The sequence below is a fragment of the Caloenas nicobarica genome, chromosome 6 (assembly GCF_036013445.1).
Source record: "Caloenas nicobarica isolate bCalNic1 chromosome 6, bCalNic1.hap1, whole genome shotgun sequence".
Taxonomy (NCBI): domain Eukaryota; kingdom Metazoa; phylum Chordata; class Aves; order Columbiformes; family Columbidae; genus Caloenas; species Caloenas nicobarica.
Window position 1 is genome coordinate 42,365,048 of NC_088250.1, and position 18,827 is coordinate 42,383,874.

The following is an 18,827-nucleotide window of genomic DNA, read 5'->3' on the forward strand; positions in this document are numbered from 1 at the left end:
CTGTAAAGCCATGCAGCAGTATGTAATATGACAGCAGCCAGTGCTACATTTTATGCATTGCTATGACAACCATATCACAACCAAATCACAATGCGGTGTTAGATGTACAAAAATAAACATACCCATACCATATCTAGTCTATGCCTCTCCAACTCCTGGTAGAAAGAGTTGGCACAACATTATGAAACAGAAATCACAAAGTCATAAAACCACTTTATAATCCCCCAAAAGACCCCAATACCAAAGCAAAGCAACAAATCATAAGGTGAAAGAAAATTTGTGCAGGAATCGAACCCAGAAATTTTAAAAGGGCATATTCGAAAGGTTCCCCCCACCCCCACACAGCGTAAGCGGCAGTTGACAATTGGCATTCTGTCTGTTTGGCCAACCGAAGGTTCACCAACCTGGTGCTTCAGCAGAACAGCTTGCTGCCTTCGCATCTCTTTCTCCTTAAAAAAAACAACAAAAATGTAGTTAAAACATCTATCAGCATTTACTGAGCCATTTACTTACATTTTTGCCACACTAGAACAGCACATCTGAATTAAATTCTCACTTCCTTGCCCACCACAAACAGATGACAGGGAAGTACAGATAGTGTACATGACAGCCAGTCTATTTAGTTGGGAGTTCCATATTAAAATATACCAAGAATGCCACAGCAGTAACAGGAGTGAACACATAAACTGTATTTTCCAACATTTGTAATAGAGTTCTGTAGTCCTGCATACGCACAGCCTAGAAAAGACTACACTTGCTGAGAAGCAACAGTTTTCTGCTAAATTGGGCTTAAAAGAATATTGTGAATAATGTTCTTGCACGAGGTTTTCACGTTATACAAACCAAGCGTCATATAAGCAAAACTCATGGTAATGACACACAAAAAATTACTGCCTCTGTATATTCATGTGTGTGTACGAATGTAGGTATGTTTGTGTTTGCGTATGTCACACATACACAGGCTTCTCTCCATGGGTTTATATAAACATACGTACACGTTATTCATACGCCCTATTTACGGTTTCATTATCAATGAATATTCTTCCAAATGTACTGCCTTTATACATCAACATATATTATGCACAATAACACAGTTCTTGTTTTGGAGCTCCTCTAAACTAACCTTTATTCGTTTTTCGGCCTCCAATAATTTGGCATTTGCTGCTTCTTCCTTCTTTTTCTTTTTTGCCTGTGCATGCAAAACAGGTCACACAACAGCACCATCACACCTTGAAAACAATCTGACTAGAAATCAAGTTATATGCCTTTAAAAGTTCAAAACATCATCACACATTGTGTATGTTGCAACAGACTTCTTCCCCAAAGCAGCTTTCATAATCAATTCACAATTCATTTACTTTCTAAAAATTAAGCCAGAATTTCAAGTCCCACTCAAAATTGCTTCACCTGGCTATTATAATTAAGAGAGTAAGTATACACAGAAACAATAACATATAAATGGCAAAGAGATTACCATTAAATTTTTCCATGAATGGAGCCTTGAAAACCAGCTATCCCTGCCAGTATACTAGAAACCAGTATAGTATACCAGTATATTCTAGCATATAGGAAACCTTAGTATTTTAAATCCACTGCACTTCATAAAGAGCAGAGCATGATGCTGCTTTAACATCCTTTTATTGAAAACTTGTTTTCTCACAAAGGAATAGTTATGCTGTTAACTTTAGCAAATAAAAAACTATTTGTGTAGAAAGTTGGGAAAGCAAGTGAACACTGGCAAGATTTGGGATGCAGGTAATACAGATTTTTTAAGAAAAATATTTTAAGACATGTTTTTGAACTAGCCTTTGGAAGTCCAGGTTGTTAGAGCTGTTCTATTTAGTTACATACCTAACGGCATGTGTGACTATTAAAATGGAACATTCTTTAAAATGGCAACACAGAAATTGTATGTGAGCCATTATTTTTACCTCTAAAATTTGCTGAGCTCGAAGTTCTTTCTCCATTCTGATTTGCTGGATTCGCTTGATTTTTTCCTATATGGGGAAGAAAGTAATTTCTTTTTAAAAATCCTGAGAAAATAAATTTACTTTTATATTTTTTAAAATGACCAAGTTTATACATGTATACTTTTTGTTATCGAGTCTCACACTCATTGTAGTTGATACTTCCCATACAACAATGCATATTTAGAATTTTTACTAACATTAGACGATGTCTGGTGTATCCCTGAAGGAATCACCACTCAGTTACACAGAGTTGCTCACGTTTAAGTTGCCACAGTATTTTTTAACAGCTTTAAGGGAGCAGATGAATGACAACGTAAGTAAGCCAGAAGCATCCAAATTCTATCTGGCAATGGTAGAGCTACTTAGGAATGAATGGAAATGGGTGCTGTTTTGATGAGATCTCCCTGAAGGAGAAATATGGGGTTCTATTTTCTGCCCTGGTTTGAGCCACCCGTCAGTTCATTGTGGTGCCACGGGCAACGTGGAGAATCCGAGTCCTGTGAAACCCCAGATCTCTGCCAGCTGGTAAGAGTCATCACATGCAACCTGCATAATATATTCAGTTACAAATGCTTCAGTTTCTCCAGATTCTTAAAGCATACAGGTAACTGACAAAGAGTTTGGATGCCTTAATAAGCAGTCTGGGGGACTGAGTTTTATATGTGCTGGAGAGGGGGGAGCAGGGTGGGAAAAGTAACTGAAACAGCAGCCCCAGGTGATACAAAACATTCCCGCATGGTTCACCATGGTAAGAAGGAAGTGATCAAGCTCAGCACACCCCAGATGGATACTGAGTAACCCTATTCTAATTTATTCTTTTTCAGGAATTAGCTCCTAAAGTCTGCAAAGTCTTACTACATTGATCTAGAAATACAAGCACTGCAAATTTTGGGATTCATTCACATTTGCTGTGCTGCATGGGGTTTGTCTGCTGAACAGTAACAACTCAAGCTCATATTAAACATTTCTTAGCACATTATTTGAGGTTCTATTATCTCATAAAAGCTGCCTGAGTCACAGTCTGTTCAGCGGGACTCGCTCTCAGTTTTTAACAGCAAAACTCAGACCATGGGAAAGCCCCACAGCAGGAGATACTGAACCAAAAAAAGTCTTTTGACTGAAAGCTAAAACCTTGTCCTTTGACTGCTACCAGATGATGTATTTAATTTCTGAACTGTGCAGTAACTTTCATGCAGAACAGAACAAATATAAAAAACCTACCAGGCAAATATACTTTTGGTTGCCAATTATTCCTTTTTAAAAATTTTCAGATTCCAGACATACATAACTTTTCACTAATTTGTTAAAATCAGCTGTTAAAAAAAAAAAATCAAAAGCCTCCTTCTCTAAGTAGCTTCATTTGGTAAAGTTTGTATGGACTCCCTTTTATCAGACATATTTGCTCTGCCAGTATTTAACAATACTTGTATGTTTAAAAACATGTATAAATTCACTGGCACACTGAGATCCAGCCCTTGGCACACACCTCAACCCACTGAGGGCCAGAATCGCTGAAGAAGTTAATTGTACTAGTCCAGTACTTACATAAACAAATATAACATCGCTTTCACTGAACCAAATAAAGGAAGACCACATCACTGTAGTTTTGTAGTGGTTTTTTAAATTTCTTACCGCTTTTGACAAGCAATTACATACGTTGGGTGGTTTAAATCAAGACAGACAAAACTGGGATGTCCTGACAACATGAACAATAGCTATAGAGTTTAGCATGTTAAATAATACACACTGTCTGCTCTTTAAATCTAGATTTAAAACATTCACTTTGTAATCCACATACTTAATAATGTATTAAATAATTAAAATACCCTAATACAATAATTCAAAACAAAGTTAAAGAGCTTACTGAGCAATCACAAAGTTTACCTGCTGCTTCATTATCTTTATCTGCTCCTTTTGCTTTCGCTTTTCTTCAGCTGCCATAATAGCTAACAAACCAAAGCAAACAATAAATCAGCAGAACATGACAAGAGGCAGTAACATAAATTTTCAGTAATCCTTTCCAAAACAATCTGCTAGCACGCACAAACTTGCAGAGGTCACACTTACCTTGCTGTTTTTTTGCTTCTTTGGCAGCTCGAGCTTGTTCCTGCTTCTGGAGTTTTCTCAGTAGCTTTATTTGTGCTGCTTGCCTTGCTATTTCTGTTACAAAAAGAAAATACTGAGTTCATAAAAACAGTGCTGTCCAACAATAAAGATATAGCTCATATTTCGGACAATTGCATGGGGTACAGACAAAAAAAAAGAGTGGATTTGGTTTGCACACATTTATCTTGACATTTCATTATCAACCATGTATCAGTAACTACATAAACAACACAAATGAACACGGATATTTTTTTTTTTAATAAAATAAAAAATAAACTTTTTTGGAGGAAAAGTTATCTATTAAGTGATAGCATCAGGCTAATAATGCTGCTTCATTTAAAAATTGGTTTACTCTTTAGAGCAGAAAATATTTGTCTCAGAGTACTAAATCAACATTTTATTCAGAAAGCACAGAATTGCTGCTTTCCTTATAAGTCACCTGATGTAATTATTTAACCCTTTTTTAACAGTGCAGGAAGAGCAAACCCACCCGGTCACACTTCTCTTTACAGTAGACACCTACAGCAGCCATTCTCCCTCATTAGTGACCTCCCGAAGCATCTACTACATTGAGAGCACCTATGGCATTCGGTCTACCGCTTTGAGAGCAGGGGATGAACGGGGAATGGACACGCTGCTGTCAGACACTGCGGGAGGAGTCTCTGGAGGCTGAATTCAGCCCCCTATCCAAGGGCTGAGGTTCAGGACCTCTCTGACAGCGTTCTCCAAAACACCAACAGCTTCTCGTGCGATGACCAAGGCACAGGCAGACATATGGAAAATCCATGTACAGATAAGATGATGCTGTGGATAGCAAGTGTAGTGTAAATAGGTACTGACAACAGGAAAACCTTTGGGGAAGCCATACAGAAGGAAGTTACACCTTAATTGAAACAGAACCAGTAGCTGGAAATCAGAATTTATGTTATAGAGGAGAACTTAAAACCGTGAAACTATGGAAAAGCCAACTGGTACAGAGGACCACTCAGTCCAAACCGACAAAACCCATGAGGAGGATTTAGTAAAGGTTCAGCATGCATTTGAACGAGATGGGAAACAAACTCCTATATTGCTAAAAACAGGGACAACAGATCTGACGACCTGTATTTCCAGTCACTAGTATGTGCTGTACTGAGCACAGTTTAAGGGCTTCTACATCAAGCCAAGAAACCTAAACGGAAATTAGGGAAACCAGAATTCTCGGTATGAAATGATAATCAGATGTGAGGGACATCACATAGGCACAGTAGAAGGATAATTAATAATCCATGGTGTTGCCAGATACTGACGTTATAGGAATACCGGAACGAGATGTCCAGGCAGAAGACCAGCTTTCTAAGCAAAGCTGCAGTATCAAGTCACGCAGTATAAAAACGACGAATTAACAGACAACTGCACAGCCCATTTGGCAGAATCCCCAAAGAAGCTGTACAAAAGCAGTATTCAAGCATGCTTACTGCAAGTGAGCAACCTAGAAGCAGTTCAAAACAATGTATACCTGTCCAGGTAAACACTGAGCCACATTTTAAAAAGGTAAAAGGTAGTCCAGATGTGGCTCTTCAGAAATGGAGGCCATCATAGGAAAATGGTGAGCATGTAAAAACTAAAAGCTTGTTCAAATAACAACAGCAAAGCCTACGACATGCCAAAATTAAAAGTTAGAAAGGCCAGAAAAATAATTTGAAGAGCACCTCGCAATGGATGCCTGAGCGCACAGTAAAAAATCTTTACATACATCACAACAGGAAGCCAGAAATGCAATCAGTGGGACCTAATGATGAACAGGATAGAAAATAGAGTAATACAGGGAAAGGGAAGATACAAAGTGAAGCAAAACAGCTTAGTGACCAGGGCTTGTCTTTTTTCACTGAGGAGAAGAAACTTCTGGAAGTCAGTTACTGAAACTCAGCAATAAATACACAGCCTCTCAGCGAACGCTACAATGCTTCAGCAGGTGACACTTACAGTTTCCTACTTCTCAGACTGAATAAAAGGTGTTGGCAACCTTAACACACAGGTAGAATGGCTGTGCAGCACTACAGGACACACAACTGCCTCCTGTCTGCCCGTGTGTGCAAAGCATTACCACGGCACGCCTACACTCTGTCCACACAACAGTCGTCTTTGCAGGCAACAAGAGAAAATGATGCAAAGAATTGCACCAAGGCAGGTATTAAAGGCACGGGTACGGTTAGCAAGGACATTATGCAAAATATAAAGCAGCCACCCAAACGCACTCACAGTCAGGACATGAAAGAACAGTTAAGTCTCAAGTTTAAACAAACATCCTGACTCCCAGTCTGTAAGAATTTTTCATATTGGATTAGATGCATTCAGAAAATACAATACATTTAGGGACCAAACAACTGAAATTCAAAAGTCACATACCTGATGTTTATTCAGGACAAGGCCCTCATGCTTTTGATATATTGTAGTATCTGATATCATGAAAAGTTCTACTGTCAGCACTGGCACCACTTATTGTAGGATCCTATTCAACCTTCTGGGCATTTAAATCTTGTCACTATCAGGGGTTTCACAAAAAAAGCATTTTCCCCGGAACAGCCAAAAGCTTCTCAGAAACGCTAACTGCCGTGGTTCTCGATTTCAATTTCTAGTTCCATCGTTGTTTGAAATAAAGATTTGTTAATTTTTTGCCAACTTAAAACATACATCAGTGGTAATCAGATTACTGGATGTCTGCCTCTTAAAACTTTATCAATCTAAATAAAGTAACTATAGACATGCATTTACACACACACTCCTTCCTTTGAATCATATATACATTGACTCATCTTGAAAAAGGCTTCAAGAAAAGCATGATAAATTTCCAAAAGAAAATGTTGCACACAGTATCCTAGTGAAACACATCAGTCCCCTTCAGAAGAAACCTGAGCTCTCTCTGCTCTGACACCCTCCGCTCATGAGAACAGTAACACAGTTCTTACCTTGAGCCTGGAGCTTCCGTAACAGCTTCGCATCGGTGCCGTCCAGGAACTCGGAGCCCCCAACGTTGGGGGGTCGGCCCTTGCGCCGCCGCGCGCGCGTCTCGTCCCGGGACAGCGGCCGGTCGGGGTTGGGCGGCCGCCCCCGCCGCCCCTCCATGGCCCGGAGCCGCGGAACCACCTCCTCCTCCGGCAGCAGGCACCACTGCACGCCCTTGGGTGGACACAGCCACAGACAGGCGTTACAGACAGAAAAAACCCTAAAGAAATCTAACGCACTTGAGAGCATGAACAGCGAGATTTTTCCTTTTTCTAAACAAGTTACACATATAAAATATGCGAGAGCTGATATGTACTGTTTGGGTAGTACAATGTTTTGATGATGCACAGAAGCTACATATTGAGAGCTTATCACAAAAAACTTTTGGAAATTGTACTACTGTGAAAGATTTTGAAGACTATTCAGTGACATACACGGGTATTACCCAGCAGGTATGCCACTACCATGTCATTTTTATCATTTCTGACCAAATTGCTTATTGCTCAATCCTTTTAAAAAGGTGAAACAGATTCTCCCTTATTACATAAACTAAAAAAATAACTACTCTGCTTTCACATAATCCACTGCTCAACATCAATGAAAAAATGTGTCAAGCTGCCAAACGTGTTCACAGACATTTTGACATCGCTACAAGCAAAGGCAATAGTCCGTTTTCAAATATTGCTTTCTGGAGCACTGTAGATCTCAACAACCGAGTTGAAAAAACACAAGACTCATTTTAGTCCTGAGGTTTATTTAGTACAATTTAGTTCTCATTCACTGCAAGAAAATTCATTTCTGCACCAACTTGAAGTAATAAGAAGTTTATAACTTTTAAGAATCCATCTATCTGAACTAAGAGTTATGTTAATTACATTCCATAACTACACAAAGTATGCAGCAATACATTCAACTGTTTCTTTCACTATTACTGCTGGGTTTTTTTGAAATCTCAACAACAAATACTGAAGTACTTTGTTAATACAAATACCCAAGTTAGTCCTCACATAGATATTATTGTGTCTACCGAGCAGAACAGGAGTACAGTCTATCTGATCCTGTTTGATTGAACACAAGTTTCTCAAAACCGTAACATCTTTCATCATTTTCCCAAGTGTTTGAAAAACGCAGGGAAGAAATGTAGGCTAAGCATCCTTCAGGACTACCCCATAATTTGCCTTAAAAGGTTTGTAAAACATTTTGAAAATGTCTGCTAAAGCAAGAATGGAAGTTGACAACTTATAAAATCCATTCATAAAATAACTATATACATACACAAATACTGAAAACAAATTTGCTGTACCCATACATTTTCATGAGCTTATTCTGTCAATTTATCTTTTAATCCTTTCTGCTCATTCTTTATAATTACAAATGTTCAATATAGGATTCGACAAAAGAAATGCCATTTTGGTAACGAAACATGCAGATCCCAAGAAAGCCATCAGTATCTGCAGAGATACTTTTTTTGAAGTCTGAATCACCACCCCAAGAGTACATCTCACACTTACTGACGGACATTCCAAAGGGCTTTGTTATTAGAGATGTTCCTAAATACAAGCTGTTCCCAATCACGACAGTCACACTATGTGTACAAGGACTTTTTAATCCAGCACTGTTACTTCTACCACATGGACAGAAGTGAATCCATTTTCTACCTTTAAGAGCACCCCTCAGGCATACACTTTCGATTCACTGTCTAGTACCTGACTGACAACTTATCCCAGGTTCAGTCTGATGAGCAATGTAAGCCAGACTTAATACAGCGATGTAAGTCAGATTTAATACTGTGCTTCTCATCTACGCCAGCCTCCAACCTGCAAGCACCAGGGGCGGGGGAAAACAGAAATGCAAAACAGAATTCAAAGAAAAGGAGGAGAAGCAGCCATAATTCTAGAAGTACCTTAGATCCTGCAAAGGAAATTGTTCTCGCTCTGTGTGTATTTTCTATGGTTAATGATAATAATGATAACAAATAGGCAGAAAACATAGAGGCCTACAAGATCATGAGTGCCACAGAGACCATGGATGTATATTACATTTTCCTAATGACTCCCAAAAAAAGAAAGAAGAGGCCACCAAACAAAGCTAGAAGGTTCAAGAAGCAAAAGGAGCTGGCGTTTCAAGGAACGGGGAGATGAGTATTTTATTTCCTGCCAAAGGACATCATGGCTGCAAGAAGGTTCTACAAGTTCACAAAAGGACGAGACAAAAACAGTCCAGAACAGATCCATTAAGGGTTAAGCAGGAGTTGATTGACCATCTATATTTTGTGCTCAGATATCTTTTAAAATCTGACCCAAAATACAAACTGATATTCTGTGGATTTTCAATATTCCAAAGAAAAAATATGGGGGCTGTGCCCCAAGATAGGAGCATCAGGAACTTCCATAAAATACAAGCTTCACTACACAAACACGAAAGAAAAAAATGGGAATAACACTGAAATGTTGTGTTTTATTGTCAGAAGTAATCAAAATAAGAGTTTAATACAATTTCTCACCTTTGGGCATCTACCATCTATTGCAATACTGTCCTACAATCAGGATACTTGCCAAAAAGGCACCAGATAACTATGCGTGGAAGCAGAATTAAGCTCAAAGCCTGTTAACCAAACTAATGAACAAAACCATACGAACCATAGGAAGCAGACATCCTCATTAATTTCAGCTTAGATTTGTGAGAAAAAGTTGGTAACAAAGCTTTCTAAATAGAATTGCAGGATTCAAAATACAACAAACATTCTAAATTCTAGTTTCTAGAAAAGGAAACAAATAATTACTACTACATTACAAATGCATATGACAGCTGATTTTATAGTTGGCTGTTCCGTATAGTATTTCTATTTCGTCTGTAATAAACATTTTAGACTTCTGAATACTTATTCACAGAGTAAGTCTCTTAAGTAAACAACAGCAAGCTTAAGAATTGGCTTAAAAGAAGTAGATTTCACGCCTGAGAAAGATGCGCTGCGTTTGTTCTGAGGCAGCCTCATGGTCAGATACTCTGAGGAAGCCTCATGTACACAGCAGTTACTTCACACTCAGGAGACAGCAACAAGTATCTTAAGAGTTCTCCTCCTTTCCTGTTCCTGAATTCAGCTGCCTCCCTAGGCTGGCATGCAGACTGTTTGGGAACAACAACAACACAACAACAGTTTTCACAACTTTATGCAAAATCTTATTGGGGAAATAGAAAGGGCATGCCATGTTTAGCACAGTTTAATGATTACTCCCAAAGAGCTATATCCAGATTCAAAAGTCTGTATTTTGCCCTTACTGATGTTTCGTCTTCAACTAAAGCGGATCCGGATGGAGCTGCATGAAGAGTCAGGTTTCCTATGCTGCACAGCGACTGCAAAGGAAGCGCTGAGAGCTGGTCAGGCTGGAGGCCTCGGGCTCTGGTCGAGAGCTGGGCCGGTCAGGCTGGAGGCCTCGGGCTCTGGTCGAGAGCTGGGCCGGTCAGGCTGGAGGCCTCGGGCTCTGGTCGAGAGCTGGGCCCGTCAGGCTGGAGGCCTCGGGCTCTGGTCGAGAGCTGGGCCCGTCAGGCTGGAGGCCTCGGGCTCTGGTCGAGAGCTGGGCCCGTCAGGCTGGAGGCCTCGGGCTCTGGTCAATGAGATGAACGCCTGGAGGGAGCTGCCCAGAGCACGGGGCCGGCTCTGGTCAGAGGGGACAGGGACGGGACAAGGGCAGCGGCACAGACTCAGACACCCGAGGCTCGCCCTGAACATCAGGAGACACGTTTTCACCATGGCAGAAAACTGGGAACTGGAACAGGTGACCCAGGGAGGTTGTGGCATCTCCCACCTTAGAGACTTTCAAGAGCTGTCTGGACCTGGCCCTGGGTAATTGGCTCTGGGTGACCCTTCCAACCTCAACCACCCTGTGAAGCTGTGATGGATACTCTTGCTGTTCTATGTCAATCAAATCCAGGAAGATGCAATCCTAAGGCACAGCTCGGTGTCACTCCACAACATTCTCCTCCACCTACTACTGGACACAGTATCCCTATCCATATTACTCCAACTCGTACGGACCCGTGCCCTCTCCATCACCCCAGATCACAGTCACACATCTTTTTAATCACAGCGGTTTAAAACTCCAGGTCCTGTCACTGCACTTCGACATTTGCCCAAATTCAGACATTCCTCTAACCCTACTACTTCATGGCCCATTTCTGCCACAGACGCTTCTGCTAAAGCAGTCGATCACAGCTTTGAATAACCCACAGCATCTGATTGCTGGTGTACCAGGAGAGAGAAACAGGTGCTACCAGGAGCAGGTAATCCATGGTGCAGGTTTGCTGTAGGTAATTCTTCAATGTAACTGTTTTAGCCTTTGAATAATTTTCTTTACATCTTGCTCCACCTTTGAGCTTTGTGAAACTTACCCAGTCTTTTTGGATGCATGCTGCATGTCTCAAAAGATGACAGAAATATATAACGAAGAAAGGGAAGAGGAACTATGAAATTCTATATGGAATGATCAAAATTACAGCAAAAGCCAAAATAAAATTCCTGGAATTACCTCTAGACATTCATGAAGATACGATTATCACATATTGTTTTGAAGCTGGACAATTCAAAAAATCTCAGTAAAAAGGGTACAAATTCTCTTTATGAAGTATCAGTATCACTTCTCTTAGTGCATATTATCAGGCTGAGTGTAGTTCAGCTGTTTACATTACAATCTTCTCATTCAAAATCGCATACATAAAATGCAAATACATTTTAGCACATCTGAATTAGCTGCCCTCGGTCCCTTTCTTCGTTTTTACAAGTAAACTTTTCCTTTGCCTAACCAAGTCCAAATGGAACCTACCACAAACTGGACCAGTGGGAACTACAGTGAGACGTTCAGCAACTTAATATTCACACTGCCAGCCTTTCCTACAGAAACCTGCCCTTCCCGATGCCTCCATTCTGAAGCTTTATAGAATCAAGGAAGGGCAAAATCTGCAAATCACCTCATTAATTAAGGGAAAAAGAAAGAGAACTAGAGAAAGGGACAAGACTAAAGAAGAAACATGGGCAACTGACACAAACAGTAACAGGATAAAAAGAAAGCAGATCCAGTGACATGACGTGGTGTTCACAGGACAAGGCAGGATTTCAATCAAGCCATTTAGGTACATAATGAAGTTTACAACTACATGAACTTGTAATGGTTGTTTGATGAAGGCCAAACACGAAGAAGGTTAAGCAAAGTTCGGCCCTGTAAGCCAGGAATCAGTAGGCACCACCTAGAAGCACCCCCTACTACGAACTTAGTCTTTATTGCTTTCAGATTTATACTACGTAAACCTTGTGTATTTCTACAGGGTATCACAAGGACATAAGACTTAACCAGAGCTTGAATTCAAGGCTGCTGAGAGCGTGATGTCTGTCCACATTCCTGTAGTAACATATTCAGTATTCTTATCTTTTAAAGAAGCAAATATATTCACTGACAAAAGTCCAAAAACTTTTGTGCACACCCTGAAAAAATCATAACATGACCAAAATACAGTGACACAGGATGGCACAAACATGGATTAATTTCCTTAAAATTCTAATCTTACTTATCCCTGTGTAGTTTATCTACAAAAAGTCTAGAGTTCTACCACTGCAAAGCATAACTGGTATAACTCGGCATTCCTTCTGGTAAAAATGTCACGCTCCAGGCAGCTCAGACGGTTTTCTCAATACAGGAAACACTTGTATTTGAACACGTATTTTATATATATTATGTACATGAAAAGAGTGTGATTTAATGCATACACATAAATTACTATCAATATTAGGCCTATACAGTAAAGGAAGAAATGAAGTTTTAGTCAGAAATATCTGAACACTAAGATAAAATACGTAGCTCAGAGTTGACTGGTACTAGACAAAGCCAGGCCCAGAGCTGATCATGAGGCATGCTGAACTCCTGCAATCTCCGAATAAAATCACTGAGGAGCAATTTTCAGCTCTGCCCAGGATCAAGCTCTCAGCATCTTAGTGTAACTACTATTAAGAAATACACACAATTTTTAGAAAGAATTAGTGAAAAACAGGCAATGCTCCAGATTGTAGAAAAAATTACTTCACCTAAATTTAAATTAATGTTCCTTGGATCAAAGACTTTACTTTTTAAAAAGCGGATACCTGCGGTCCATCTCTGGCTTCATAGAAGTCACCCACTCCTATTTTTGCACTGAAGCTGAAATTGTCCCTTGAGATATCCATTATTCCATTTCTGCTGAGGTACTGAAAAAATCACATATTTTTCCACTTCAGCTTGTAAATAATTACAACCCAGCTTTGATGTACAGCTGACTTTGTGAGTGTAATGTTTTGCATATTCTATCACAGGGATATGCATTTATAGGACATCAAATCAGTAACGGACTGAGATACATTACGCCTCATATGATGGGACATTTTGAAATAAGTATCTTTATTGGAGGGAAAAAAATGACATTTTAATTGCAAGCATGCTCAGTAGCATTAGAACACAGAAGTTAAAGAGAAGAAACATACCTTTACTACTTCAGGATACTGTCTCAGCTTCTTTCCACAAGGTGCAAAATATGCTACTTCTCCTTGAAGACGACCACCAAAGTTTCTTATTCGGGTTTCTCTTTGCCAGCTAGAGTAATGGCAAATAGTTGCATACAACAATACATTTTTTAAAAAACAAGTCATTAAAGTCAATTTAAGATTTTTACATAAAAAGGCACATATCTAAAATGTGACAAGAGTATCATAAGTCAAATAGGCAAAACCAGAAATTGTTATTATGTAGATTGTCCAAACTCTGACTCTATATGGATCTATAATCAAGCTACTTACATATTACCAGATTATAAATGGCTTAGAACTATATTTAAGGGACTTATCTGGAGTCTGTACTGGCTCAGATCTAACCCTCAGGATTAATTTCCAGCGGCAAAATTACTGACAGGTTGTGTTTGCAAAAGAGTAAATTTGCTGCACAAAAATTAACACGATACATGTTGACACTTTTTATTAAAGAGATCCACAGTCACTGTGAGTTGGAAATCTCAGTTGTTGAAGCCCTTTCCTTATTATTCAGGCTCAAAAAATTTTAAACTGTCATTTCTTTATCAACTGACTTGAAGGTATTATCTCCCTTTAAAGATATCAAGTATATACACAACCTACCCGTATTCGAGAGGAACACGCAGCTCACGTTCATCTGTTACTCTTCGTCTTTTTGAAATACCTGAGACAGAATTTCTGATTAACACTTAAGAGAACTTACAAAATGAAAACATGTTCCTAAAATATACTTTTTATGCTTGTATCCCCAAATTAAAGATCAATCATTTTTACATTCTAGCCATTAAATACCTCAAGTACCAAGAAAATTAATCTAACTATTCTACTTTTGAAATGGAATTGAAAAAATGAGCTGTCCAGTGAAAAACAGACACGCAGAAGAGACAGAGACCTCTTCAGTGACTGACCAGCTCCAGGTAAAAGGAACACAAAAATGTTTTAATTGTATTATGGTGATTCTTATTAGGAAACAGTACTACACCAAAACAAAGACACGAATTTAATTTATTCTACTTCTCATCCCAGTGAACGGACAAAAATCTGCTATTGGTCTTTTCAAAGCATCATAAATCAACACAGACTTCTGAACAAAAAAAATTAACTTTGTACTTTAACAACCCGGATTGCTCCTAATGCATGGCAAATATTTTACAAACTGCTTCTGGCCTGTTTCTGGGAAAAATACAAAGTAGATCACACTGCTTCAAAGTTCATGCCTTTGACAACATGGAATGAAATTCCTGCTTCACTGAATCCAAATATCCAAAAAAAAAAAAAAAAAATATCTATGAGTGGATGTCCCCAATTAAAATCTACCTACTTGCATATGTTAATTAAATATCAAGTTTCTAATTCAAAGTAGTAAATACGCAATTTCATTTAATTTTTACCATGCAAATTGAGAAGTGTGACATTCAAAAATGCATTCTTTCTTTTGTAGCAGTAGTAATTACTAAATGTTACATTATTAGTCACCAAATGAAGGCTTATATCAGGCAAATGCTAAATGTGCTTTTCACGAACCTTTTAAAAATAATGCCTTGCATGTAATCCGTAAATTCTACTAAGAATTTTGAAAGAATAATGAATAAAAAATATATTTTGGCTAAATACAGTTATTAAATTTGTTGAGGAAGGGGCAGAACTGGAAAATTCAGAATGCAAGCTATAATGCAGAGAATTAAACAGGAATACCTACGTTTACAATAAAATGGTAAAGAACAAAGACTAAATAATTAAGAGTTTCAATGTAATAAATACCAATTCTGGCTATTTCATCCTAGCTTCTCTCAAATAATGATATGAGCTAAAATGTCCTGGACTAAGTGTAATGTTCAAGTCTTGAGAACTCGCAATTCTGCTGACTCAGTTTAACGTTTGCTGCAAGCAACCGTGAACAGATCATAGAATAGCCCAGGCTGGAAGGGACCATCTGGTCCAACCTTTCGTAGGAAAGGGAAGGTGGATGACATGATCCAGCACCCTGTCCAACCACATCTTAAGAAATTTCCAGTGGTGGGGACTCTACCACATCCCTGAAAAGGTTGTTCCAGTGAATTATTGTTCTTACTGTAAAAAATGTATTTCTTATATTGAGTCCAAACTATTTTTATAACTACTTTTACAACACATGCCGCTTAGATGTTACATGCACTACAGTAAAAGGCCTTTAGGTACCACAGTGTGTACTTGTTGCGAGGGCAGACGGTGGTGTCCCAAGGAAAACCGCAGGCTGGCTCTCCGGACATAAGGCAGCTGGTGCAGAGCTCGAGGTCTTTGCTACTTGGAGATTAAGCGGGGTGGAGTGAGCTGCAGGACCAATGCAAGAGCTCTTCACAGACAATGGAGTCTTATTCACTTTCAGTGGAGATTTTTCTCCCTCGGTGTCTGTATCTGATTCATCTTTATCATCTTCATCATCTTCATCCTCAGACCCTTCTGTATCTGATTCAGAATTACTGTCAGATTCTATTGAAAAACAAGTGTGGCAGAAGGCACATTATGATTCCATAATTAATGGCAAATACATTTCAGTTCTAACACTTACAGAGTCTTTTGTCTTATTAAATAAGCTTTTCTGACTTATTTTTAATAACATCTCTTGAGTATATATAGATGGTTATAATTAACTACCTGAATTTTAAAATTACTACAAATACGACAGCATGAAGTAATTCTGCGTGATAACGCACTGTTGTTTCAGATGGAATTCTTTGGCTTTGCACAAGGAGGCGAGAGATGGAAGCTGAAGTATTTTAAGAGATTGTTTACCCCAGCAGGAGCTACAGCTCCAGCATCCCCTGCGAACGCTGCCTGGGAAGGGCGCTCCGCAGGCTGGGAACGGAGCATGGGGGGAGCAAACGATGGAAGGCTGAAAGGTGTCAGGACTGGAAGTGTGGCCATCTGGGCAAAGGAAAGCTTAGATAAAGGGTGGACAGGGTAAGGAACTGAAGATGGCCCACAGCTGTGAGAAAAAAAAGAGGATTAGTACAGGGTGTGTTGATGACAGTGAAAGAGAACGATGAAGGTGGAGCCGGGCCCAAGGGATACGGCACAGAGGGGCGAAAGGAGTGCCGGGGAATACAGTCAGCTCCTGAAACGGGCCTTACCCTTCCGAATGGCTTAAGGGCCTTTTGAATAGTAGTTGGAACACTCTCTACAACCACTGCGGCCCTTACAACAGTCCTGGTATTTTCCTCTACTCTTGTTCATTGACTGCTGTGCTCCCGAACAAAGCCCAGAAACGCTTTTCATGACAATGCGAAGGCATCGTTCAGACCCTCTTGGCTGGAGAAGCCCGTTCGGCAGAGGGGCTCTGCCTGCAGAGTGTTAACCCCCCAGCCCGTTCCCTGCACCCCTGGGCACTGCAGGCAGGGCTGTGGAGCCGCCTCACCAGGACAGCTCACAGCACGCTCACCATCGGCCAGCGACCACAATGCCCGAAACGTGGGCTGCAGACGACACAACAGGGGACTGGGAGACCATGTGCTACTGCCAAGGATACCTGCAGGACACCATGTGGGCCACGCTACCCCCAAAATTCCTACCCCATTTTTAAATATGGTGGGAAATAAGTTTTCAACACTCAAAAAATAAAGTTTCTGCTTTTCCTATTAAAAAGGTTAAACCACCTGATTGGCTATCATCAGAATCATCATCTTCATCATCCTCATCTTCGTCTTCATCGTCGTCATCATCATCATTTGAGTCATCAGAGTCCTTACTGCTGGGGGCATCCGAGTCCAGCCCTCGGAACTGCTCCACCACCAGCTTTGCAGAGTGAAGGCGGTGTTGGGTTTTTACTGCATTTCCTGCATTATTGCTGATGGGTTTCTCCTTTCCTGGACCAGGTAACACAGGAGAGGTAGAGGGCACACCAGGTGTCCGGTTACCAGCTGGCTTTTTCCCACTTGCGCTCAGGTTTACTGGCACAGAAAAGGGGGTGCTACTGGAGATGGCTACACTGTCACCGGTCTTGGTCTGGGGCTTCAGTTTTGTAGTAAGTGCAAGAGGAGCCTCCTGGATGACGCTCTGAATAACTCCATTGGGTTGGTGATTACCTAAAAGTGCATTTGTCAGGAATGGATTGGAATGGTTGTTTTCCAAGGATGTGAGTTTTTGATGAGCTGGTGAACTAGATGTTGGTTTGGGGCTTGACAAAGCTGCAATAACCTTCTTCAGGTTCTTAGATGATTCCCGTTTCTTTAGCTGTGCTGCTGGGAATGTCTGTTTATATTGTTCCTGAAAAAATAAGATGACACAGGAATAAAATGTGGATTTTTTTTTTTTCTTTTTTTTTTTTTTTTCTTTTAAGTATTCATGCAGGTGAACTCTATGAAGTCTTGACTATCTGCTAAGCTATTTTTAGTAGGTTAAAAGTATGTGCTAGCTACAACGGAAGAGATGAGTAACTACAAGTTACACAAGTCTCTTGTGATTTTCACTGTAAATCAAGTAGGAAAAGACAACTTGAACTCAAGATGAAGCTCATCTAAATTATGTAGGGAAGCTTTTTCGCTTGCTACATCACTCCAGACAGTGATTTTCATAAAGATATTAAGCATCTTGAAAAATACTACTTAAAAAAGAGACTACTCTTATGTAATGGCATAGGAAAAACCCCACTTTTTACTCATTTCAACATACAAAATCTCATTAGTGAATGTAAAACTAGCTTTGTATTTGTTCATCTTTACGCACAAGGTAAATACAACATGCTAATGGCTACAGTAGTAGCAGAAAACCAAGAGAACACTCTGGGCATAGAAAAATGTTACCAAAAAAGCATGGGAAAAAAGGTATTAGTCAGAAGTACTGTGATATGCTAGTTAGTAAACTCTGAAAAAGTAGTACTTGAAAGTAAAAAAAACCAGTAGTGGCTCAGAAATGCATGTAAAGCTTACACGGTATTTAATCTCAAGATTCTTCCAAGGAAAAAGAAAATACATCATCTTTGACAGAAAAAAATAATAGAATGGAAAAAGATGGTCCATTTTAAATCAATTTTAAAATATTAAGTCAAATACAATACATTCTTGAAGTTACTAACATTTAAAACTGAATATGAAATCATGAAAACCTATGAAATAAATATTCACAGAGTATGTTTCCAGCTCGAGTTTTAAAGAAACCGAACCACTAAATGGCTGATGTGCCATCAGCTGAAGACTCATAACCTGAATTTGACAGCAGAAACATCTTCCAACGGCAAAGACACA

General features: G+C 39.6%; 1 protein-coding gene across 9 annotated transcripts in view; it reads right to left on the reverse strand.

Annotated features, from left to right (window-relative positions):
- The window catches only part of BAZ2B (bromodomain adjacent to zinc finger domain 2B), a 113,605-nt gene that overhangs the window by 27,258 nt on the left and 67,520 nt on the right, over positions 1 to 18,827 (reverse strand). For 6 of the 9 annotated variants that reach the window (XM_065637355.1, XM_065637351.1, XM_065637354.1 and 3 more), the window contains 12 exons: positions 17,241 to 17,850; positions 15,787 to 16,077; positions 14,212 to 14,272; positions 13,567 to 13,675; positions 13,192 to 13,293; positions 7,025 to 7,235; positions 4,038 to 4,130; positions 3,855 to 3,916; positions 1,932 to 1,997; positions 1,124 to 1,189; positions 405 to 449; positions 129 to 155 (listed from right to left, as the gene is read on the reverse strand). In XM_065637355.1, coding sequence (XP_065493427.1) covers positions 129 to 155; positions 405 to 449; positions 1,124 to 1,189; positions 1,932 to 1,997; positions 3,855 to 3,916; positions 4,038 to 4,130; positions 7,025 to 7,235; positions 13,192 to 13,293; positions 13,567 to 13,675; positions 14,212 to 14,272; positions 15,787 to 16,077; positions 17,241 to 17,850 — 1,743 coding nt within the window. The remainder of the gene's footprint in view (positions 1 to 128; positions 156 to 404; positions 450 to 1,123; positions 1,190 to 1,931; positions 1,998 to 3,854; positions 3,917 to 4,037; positions 4,131 to 7,024; positions 7,236 to 13,191; positions 13,294 to 13,566; positions 13,676 to 14,211; positions 14,273 to 15,786; positions 16,078 to 17,240; positions 17,851 to 18,827) is intronic. The other 3 variants (XM_065637357.1, XM_065637353.1, XM_065637352.1) reach the window with 2 other exon arrangements.